Here is a 10,279-nt window from a genome sequence, read left to right on the forward strand (position 1 = left end):
TACTCACAATAAATGACACTTGAATTCACACCAACCAATCTATGAAAACAGCACTGTTAAGGATGCATAAAGGAGACGGGGCCTACTTTTTACGGGAAATGTTTACTGTGACATCACACAATACTAGAAAATGAGATAATTTGCAATTTTTAACGGCATAAGAGTAATGAACTACATTAACACTTACCTTATCAATACTTAAATCTCACAAAGCAAAGTACAAACAAGTCACTGATCGCACTGCACATGCCGACATTACATTATTATGGTAAAATGTTACGAAATATATGTGCAGTGAGAGCGGATCAAATAATTTTCACAGTGAAAAATGCATGTTATAATTAAACAGAATATTTCTTACAGATTGTAGATAGACTATTAATACAACATAAAGCCTTTTTTGGTGCCTTTATTCAATTATTATCGAGAGAATGTATTGAATTAGTTTTACAGTGTTTTAGTGTACGGGGTGTGCATGTTCCACGCCGAGGTGCCTCATTAAACCGTCTTTCCCCAAGGGCATACGCTTAATAGATCTTGACAATTTTTCGAATATACAGGTAAAAGAAATATTTCTTAACTCGAAAAATGTTGCTACTTTCCCGAACTCGAGAGCATTATTTAATAAATACATGTACATAAAATACTTGGTAAAGGTCAAACATATTTTAACTTGGGCCTTATTACTTAAAGTTTAAACTAATAAAAATCGAATTCTATTTAAATGTAAATCATATACGGTACCAATTTTGACGCACCAGATGTGCATTTAAACAAATTATGTCTCTTCAGTGATACTCAAGCCGAAACGTTGGATATTCAAACTATTTAAATAAAAAAGACTTGGAAAAACTGAAAAAAGATGCCAAAGACTGGAGCCAAATACGTCAAATTTAAAGCAGCAGCACTTTTCTGAAATTATAATATGTGTAGAAACAGTTTGTCACTTAAAGTTTTAATCTGAATTAGGGTATGCGATGTTTTTCCCTCCACGGAGTACACACTACAGGCATTTATCACGTGACTGTCAAATAAGATGACCAAACTAGATTCAGTACAAAGTGGGGTATTCATTAATATTGATATTTATTAATATTAATTAATGCGATAAATATAAAAGCTTTACAAAAATAAATTCAATTTTTAAAAAAAAATCTATTTGTGCAAATCTATATTCCGCTGATGTCTTAATAGTACGCCTTAACAATACTGCGTACTCACAACAACTAAGTAGAAAAACCCGTTTATTTGGTTTCATCATCACTATAACTTGGAGATGTCTTTATTTAGAACTGGTCATTTAATGTTTGATACTGGAAAAAAAATTTGCTGAAGACTACTTCCATTTGTTTTGAAACATGAAACATGAAAAAAACCCTAAAGCTTACAAGTCATAAAATAGCATTGTCAAATATTCAATTCTAAAATATACATGAATTTATCTTATTACTGATGAGTAATTTGAATCCTGTTATGCGAAAGAATTATTCAGCAACCATTGTTTAAAGCAAAACATATATTTCATCGTACCTTGAACTTCTTTCTTCTTATTTGAAAGTCATGATGCATTCAACTGTCAGAAACACTTAACTTAGATTTCAGTTGGTCTATTAAGTAGGGCATGTTAATTTTACGATTTTAGAATTGTAGTTGAGAATTCTTTCTGAAGAAAGTGCAATTTAATTAATCCATAAGCTTTCTCTAGGAAAAAAAAAGTTCTCAAAATTGATGTAATTATCACATTGTTTTGACAGTCTAAATGCAAATGTTGACTTTCTATTTTCCATTTAGATTTAAATTAAGGAAATATGTACCGTTCTTTCAATACAGAATTTTTAAAAAGTTAAAGAATCACAAGAAAGTCCACCTAATTGATTGAAATAAATAAAGCTATTTTCTTGAAGTATCTGATGTATAATCTGGTAAAAGTTTTCTGATAAAATTTTCGCGTAAATTAATAATAAATCTTTAGACTTGGAAATGTATTTTCAAAGTAATTTATAAATATTTTCCTAAATAACATTTTGATAACAACATTTTACAAAGATGAAATTCATAATGTTGAGTTATATTTTCTTCTAAATACATCTTTTTTTCTTAGAAACCAAATTCTGTGTAACAATAGTCTATTAGGTTAGGTTGAGTTTTATGCATGGTAATAGAAATCATAAATGCTTATGAATAAATCAATAATTGTGTTCTAGTAAATGAATCTTGTTTCATGATAAAATGAAAAAAAAAAAACATTCAGAAGTTAAACTTTATTTTCCAAAGTGAATTTTACAATATATTAAATTCACAATATTCAATAGTTTAACTTTAATTTCATTAAATGAGTATAAAAAATGGAAGGAATTTATTTCATTTAATAGGTTATGTAAATAAAATCATTATTCTAATTTAATCAATAAATTGAATAAACTATATTCATCTGTTCAACTTTCGCAGTACAGTTAAGGTGCCAAATGGAAATATCGGCGAATTTTTTAGACAGAAAATACATTATTTACAAGGATGGGCGATTCTTTTTAGGCCTTTACTATTATCGGACAAATGTAATGTGGCTGAGAACTACATGTTGAGGACGTTTATATTTCTTATATAGATTCGTCACGTAATGTGGCAGTCTTGCGATTTTAGCAAATATGCCTGCAGTATTGAGGTCATCTATAAATTCCAATATTGCAAGGGCATAACCAAGTTGAAGATCTAAGTTTAATTTATAATTATTTTCAACACTCTTTGTAGTTTGTGAAAAGTGGTGCGAACCTATATAGATTCTACTATATTATTGCTAAAATTACATTTGTTAGACCGTATGTTGAATATTTTGTTGGTCAAGTACATTAAATGTAGATATAATTAATACATTTGAAAGATTTCATCGGGTTCGCAGCACTTTTCAAATATCTTCATACCTCTTGAGTTTATGTGTAAAAGCTTGTCGTAATTCATTGAGGGTATGCCCTTGCAATATATCGATTTATTACGACCCTTCTATTACCCTTCAATGAATCTGCATACAAATGAACGGCAGTTTCACTTGTCTAGGGAATGTACGGGAAGTACATGAATTAAATCATAAAATAGACATCGCATCCAAGTTAATGGTCTCTTATATATCTGCAAATAATACTTTATTTAATTACAAAACACATTTTTTCATGTATAAAATATAACTTGATCCGCCTCTCACTGCATACAAACTGCGTCAAATTTTACGATATGACGTCACATTGACAAGAGCATTGCGATCAGTGAATTGTTTATATATTGCTGTGTGGGATTTAACCAACGACAAAATTACATGCAATAGTAAGTATTGATATAGTTTAAAGCTATCCAACAGTTTAAAATAGCGTATCATTTCATTTTATAGTAATTTGAAGAACATGTATTTTTGTGTGATGTCATAGTAAGCATTTCCCGTAAAAATTAGGCCCCGCCTCCTTATTGCAGCCTTAACTGTGCTGCGTCGTTTTCATAAATGCATTTTGTGATAAAATTAATGAAAAATCTTTATCAAATTATTAAACTTTATTTTAGTTAATAAATTCTCTTATGAAATAATTTATAAATAAAAGAAACTAAAAGATAAGGAGTGAAAGTTGTTGTAATTAACATTTATCTATATATAGCCTTAGCAAAACTTCATATGTTATTTTATCAATAATGTTATAATCATCACAAACCAAGTATTTTTATCCATTCTATTTCGACGTGGAAATAGGATGGCTACAAAATCTAAGACTTGCCACAATTTTACTTGGTTTAATTTTGAAAGTAAAGTTTTGAATATTAAAATAAGACATTAGATCCCAAATTTTACAATAGAAATAGACGGGTAAGTTGGATGATTAATATACATTGAATTTACATTGTAATGTGTTTATTTTAAAAAAGCTGACGCTTTTTTTTACAGTCAGTGACAGCAAAATATGGATGAAAATGATATGCATAGAATTTTTGTTTTCTCATGCAGTGATATTCTTGTCAGGCTATACGCTTCAATGGCAATACAATGTTTTCTTTTACCTCATTTTTGAAATGATATTTTAAATTGTTTTCTTTTTCTTTTTAAATGTTCAATACACACAGCGTATAACTGATAGTCTCTTGTGCGGATTATGGATATCCTTCCTTATGCAACGATCGACCTCATCTGCATGGCAGTACTACTAATAAATCCAAACTATTTAAGTTTTTTAGTTTGGAAATTTGCCATATTTATCTGTTAAAATCGAATTTACTTTGTGAATTCATCAAGAAGGTTAAGAGATTGATTTGTAGTGATAAACAATGGTGTTTAATATCATTAAATTTTATTAGTGCAATTTAATGAACTTGAAAGAATAAAAGAATTAGCTACAGTTAAATAACTACTTCTTTTAAAAAAAATACTATTGATTGATATTTAAATTTGACATCTCTGACAAACGCACTTTCACTACATGAAGTCATTAAAGTGTTTAGGTGAAATATCCATCCACGCTCATGAAAACAATGCAAGATTTTAGAAGAGGAACGTGACTAACTATAGGCTGTCTCTTATGGATTGATCCTCTTTCGACAAAAGATTCCATTGCATCTCTAATACCTAAAAAATAATATGACAAAATGGCAACTGTAAAATTAGCAATAGCATGGGCAATGGGCCACAAAGCTCGCCTGAGTCATATATATAGCCCTACCGTTCTTCATCAACAGAATTTTTCCCTATATATTCCTATGTAAAATTTTCAGCGCCTAATGTTTATAGACAGAGAGACGGACAGACAGACGGACGCCAGACAAAATTTCATCGAAAAGTTCACTAGAGCATTTCGCTCATGTGAGCTAAAAGGGACTTTTGTATAATATAAAATATATTTTTAAGTCAAGTGTGTCCTTTTAAATGGAAAAACGGTAAAGTCATTTATTAGGTTTTTTAAATACCTAAATATATTACATATCAAATTTAAGATTTGAACGTGTAGAAAAGTAACAATAAAACCGGCAAGTACATGGTCATATTAAAAAGTTTACAAGAAGATGCTTATGACCAGCATTGCTGAAATGGACATCTTATTACAAAATGACAAATGTTTCGAAACATTAAAAAAATCATGTTTTGTCATTAAGTACACAAAATTTAATGCCTAAAAATCGCAAAAAGCCATTCATTTTTCTTCACATTCTAAAAAATGTTTCATACCACGGAAATAAAAAAATAGAATAATTATGTTTAAAAGGAGTTTGAAGATCACCGCAAAATAAATGCTTATATCACATTTTATTATAAGATGTCCAATAGAATTATCGCTCCTCTGGAAAAAATGCCATCATTTCTAATGACTAACTTTAAAAAAAAATTAAAAATGCTGATTATTTTACAACCAAGAATATTTTATGGGAATTAGAACAAAAATACATTTCCCCTTGGAAACTAAACATGTAAAAATTTTTACTTTGAATGATTAAAATGGCTTTGTCTTGAGTTGACACATTGATATCAACTTCTAATGTAAAACATTCTATTCAAATTTGTTTCTGAAATATAAATTTTCATAACCTGATCGGATTTAAAAAACTTGCCTCTATTTTTTTAGTCATTTTTTGAAACATTTTGTCTATCCGGGAAGAATTTGTTTTCAACGTCTCTATTCTTGAATTTTCACTTTTAAGTTCTCTTATATAATCAATCCACAGTGTTAGTACATACAGTGCATCCTTTTTCACATCACTGAAAAAAATCAATTAAAAAAGTTTATAAAGCAACGAGAAATTGTAACATTTTTGCATCCTCCTTAGTCTTTCAAAACTAAATGCTCAGTGTTTATTTTCAAAAGAATGAATATTTGCTTCCGTTTATTTATTTAAAGTAAAATATGACTAATTCATCAATTTTTATCAAAATCAAACCAAGCAATGTTTATCATTTATTGTTCTTTGAATGAAACAATTTGCCCATGTAGTGTCTGGACAAGTTCCATGCATATTTACATGTATATTGTTTGTACACTTAATATACGAGTGTGTTGGGTGAGACTATGGCGTAGTAATTGAAATTCATTAATTCATTTTGATTTTATTGATTCATTTATTCATCTTCATGGAACAATTATTTTATAAAAGTTAATTATTGCATCAAATAATCATTTACTATTTTTGCTAATTAATGATTGCACTGAAAAAAACACGTCATTTCATGCTTCTTAAAAGGTCTTTTAACAGTTTTAAAGTAGCTAGATCTGAACAAAATTATAATAGTAATACTTACAGACACCCAGTATATTGAAGATTTTCTGCAATTTGTTTCATTGCTTTTCCAAAGTCATTCCTTTCAATTTTTCCTGGAAGAATAAGAAAGAAACTGATTGTAAGTTATAATTAAACAAGGCGTAAATAAAATTTCAAAACTTTTATTTTTTCTTTCTTGACTCGAAGGATCTAAACGTTTAATTCACTTTTTTTCAACAAGAAAACAAATCCAAAAAAAAAAGAGATTAACTGTACATGTATTTCGCTTTTAATTCATGTCACCCGCTTGGCGCATTTGTAAAAGTGTTTGCTCTAGAGTCGAGGTTTAAGGAGTTGATCCTTAGAGCGCGGGACGTGGACACCAGTCCTTTTGATGAGATTGCATAAAACTAACTCCCGTGTCGCAGTAGGTTCTGCATCGAAAAAGATCCCTCACTGCTCATTTGCCCTAATTGCCGAGTATAAGTTTAAATTTGCATTCTTCCACCGGTAAGCGGCGGCATCTCCATAAGAGTGAAAAAGTCTCGAAGGGACGTTAAGCAACAAACAAACTTCATTACATCGGAAAAGAGTAATTTAATAAATTTTGGTCAATTATAAAATGAAAACAATAGTTTAACATTTGATTCACTTATCAATTCTAAGATTTATAATAAGGTATTGCTGTGATAATTTTATTTTTTCCATTTATTTATGAAGTGTGTTTGCTTGAATAGGTACAACATACATATTAAAGACTATTTTTCTTTAAAGTATTAACATGAAATATATGAATCACATTTTTTTTTGTGCAATAGCACATCTTCTATATTCATATTTGATGGGAAAAAAACACTTAAAAATAATTTGTTTTCAGTTATTTTGTCAGTACATTTAGCTGAATTTTGCAGATCCCAAAGTTATATCAACTTTTTAATTGTATTAAACATACCTTTCCGAATTTTCTTCTTTCTCCCTACGTAATCCAACATTGTAATTTTGTTTAACGTTTCTTCATCTGCATGTGCTATTTAACTACTCTAATTTGACAGATTTTCTTTCAAAATATTTACGTTGAATGGATAAAGCATCAACATTAATACACTTTGTTAACGCCTGCTCTCATTTCAACCAACAAATCATAAGTATTCTAAATGCAAATACAAATGCCCTCGATAAATTAAATTTGCAGATGGCAAAATTGCCGAAAAACGCAATTTCATTTGTTGTCGAGCACTTTAAGGTGACTGCTAAATAATCGTAAAATACGGACTTTTAAACACTCAGTCATGTCGTAGAAACGTATTCTAAGGAGCAACGAACTCAGACGTTAGTTCTAGCACAAGGATAATTTTATTTATTTAAAACATATTTTTAACAGGCATGGGTAATTGTGCGAATTTTCATAAATATAAATGATGTATTCCAATAATTCTACCGGAAGCATAACTTTATTTCGTTATATAAATGGATGACACTGATTATAAGATTGGCATAAGACAAGTAGGAAAATACATATATACAACATCAGAAGCAACACAAACGACTAAAACAAGAGGCCAATAGACAACAACGCTCACCTGAGTCACTTATTTTTTATTTATACATAGTTTTATTCACATGAAGTGAATGGGATTGGGCAGCAGGCATAGCCTATTTTAGCCCTCACCCTAACCTGAGACACCTTTGCCCTGTTGTTCTTCATCAGATTTATTTCGCTTTATACATGTGTTTCTATTTTAAAATTTTGATTGTCCTTTGTGACCCCACTTCCATGGTAAACTATATTTTACTTAAGTATCAAAGTTTTTACAAAAGTAAGTTAAAGTTTTTACTGTAGTAAATCAAAGTATTTGTAATATGAATTTCAAATTGCTATATTTTAATTTCTCTAACCTCTAAATGGACATTTTTTTAAAATATATATCAACAAGACATATTGCTGGGGTATTCAAAAATAATTTCTAGAATTTACATATGTAGAATGAAATTTTTGAAATATTAAGGCTCTAACGATCAAAAAAGTCCTCGTGTAAAATTCCCTAGTAAATGAATGAAGCAAAGTATTTACTATAGTTAGCAATAGTTATATTTCTTTTGGAGGCACCCTATAAACAGGGGCCATGATTAAAAAAAAATGAATCCACACTGTCAGATGATGCTTCAATATGAATACGATTTTTCTTGGCTTTGCTGTTTTTCATATATTTCAATCAGAAGAAAGTTTTTAAAATATTTACCGATACTGTAATTCCTATGTAAAGCTATGATCATCCAATATGACCCACCCTTTCTCTTGGGTTCAAAATTTCAATGAACTTGAATTTACACGACCTAAGGATGCTTCCATATTCAAGTGATTTATCTTGACTTTGTTGTTTTATGAGAACAGGAGTTTTAAATTTTTCATCTATAATCCTACGTAAATCTTTAAGTGCTTATTGCTGCCCCTCTAGACTCTAGTGTCTAAGATTTGAGCAAACCTGAATCTACACTACCTGAGGATATTTCAGCTTTGCAGATTTTTTTATCGTTCATCCTTCCAACTTTGTGCAATCTTTGCACTCGGAAATTCGGTTTTTTAATTAATTCATTACATAATACATTTCAGGTTCAGGAACCAACCAAAAAGATAAAAATACTTGATTAAAAAGAAAATAGAATTTTTCCAATAATACTAACGTATGTACGAATATAACAATAATATCTGTTTGCTGGATTAACCCCTCAATTAAGTATAAACTGCAAATTACTGATATCCATAAAAAAAAATATAAGTAAACATGTGTTTTGACAGGAAACTAGCTCATGATCTTCAAAAAACATGTTTCTAAATGATGAAGTAATTAAAAAGCCATTAAAACGTGAGATAATTAAATACATATCAGGATGTATGGAAAAAGGAAGAGAGATATTCCGTGTAAAGAGTGGAAGGGTCAGCCAGTTCAAATTGATAATGGAAATGTCTAGTCTGAGAAATAAAAAATAATACTGCTCCTGTGGAAAATGTTGTGAATAGTTAATGGATAATTTACTAATTCATAACCCAGTTTCACTGCAAGTTTGTCGTACACTTAATTTTTGATAATTAATTGAGAAAGCAAAAGATGCTCCGTGAAGGAAAAAATATACATCTATGAAATATGGAGATAACGAAAAGTGATCTAGCTCAAATTTCCATTCAAACAACAAAAATCTGGAACAGAGTAAACACAGACCTCTGAAAAACATCAGAGGTGGCATGGAATCAGGTGACATAAATGAGTAAGCATCCCCCCCCCCCCGACCGGTCACACCCGCTGCATGCTAATTGTCATGATCAGGCAAAGGGAAAAATCCGTAGACATTCAATTGTGTTTAAATATTGGCTTAACAATAAGTATGAAACGTTAGCATTCGACATAATGATAGGTTGTATCTGCTAAAAAAATCAAGACATTCAGTAGTGGCCTAGCAATTTGTGTGAAAAATGTCAGTCAACATTCGACTTAATGATAGATTGTATTTGCTGACAAGATCATTGTCCAGAAGTAACCATAAGTAACTAAAATGATACAGGTTATACACTGTACCTAGAAAATAACTGTGAAGCCCCAAATATATGTGGTAGATGTATGGCAGAGAAGCCTATTATTAATGTGTCGGATTATCACAATCTGTCAAAAGATCTGAAAATTTGTACAAGACTTTAAAACCGACGACAGACAATATTACAAGTAAAATCGTTTGAAGGTAAATTGTTTCCGGATCTAAAAACCTGGTTTTATGTGTCACAATAGCTCGAATATTTTATTTCGAATCTGATAAGTGGCAAGATGGATTAGTTTGTTATTCATCTAACATTTTTATTTCAAAATAATTTTGACATTTGACATGAGTCAGGCATTTAAAAAGAGGATATAAGAGATCTTTCCTCTGCATGATATTGCCACTGAAATATGACACATTGTATGAAATTTATGAAGACTGATATCCGAAAAAGTAATATTCGTAAATTATTTCCAAGTAGGTCATCATCATTCACAAAATAAATAAATAAATAAAATAGGAAAACACAAGA

General features: G+C 29.8%; 1 protein-coding gene across 1 annotated transcript; it reads right to left on the minus strand.

The window, feature by feature from the left end:
* Positions 1 to 4,305: 4,305 nt before the first annotated feature.
* LOC133188532 (uncharacterized) lies at positions 4,306 to 7,433 on the minus strand. The gene is made up of 4 exons (XM_061324002.1): positions 7,172 to 7,433; positions 6,260 to 6,332; positions 5,575 to 5,722; positions 4,306 to 4,597 (listed from the first exon to the last, which is right to left on the minus strand). The coding sequence occupies exons 1-4, from the start codon at positions 7,209 to 7,211 to the stop codon at positions 4,535 to 4,537; spliced, it is 324 nt and encodes a 107-aa protein (XP_061179986.1). The 5' UTR covers positions 7,212 to 7,433; the 3' UTR covers positions 4,306 to 4,534.
* Positions 7,434 to 10,279: the final 2,846 nt, after the last annotated feature.

This window comes from Saccostrea echinata, unplaced genomic scaffold (assembly GCF_033153115.1).
Source record: "Saccostrea echinata isolate AGI-Se365-2 ecotype Australia unplaced genomic scaffold, CSIRO_AGI_Sech_v1 ptg000016l, whole genome shotgun sequence".
In the NCBI taxonomy this organism is placed as follows: Eukaryota; Metazoa; Mollusca; class Bivalvia; order Ostreida; family Ostreidae; genus Saccostrea; species Saccostrea echinata.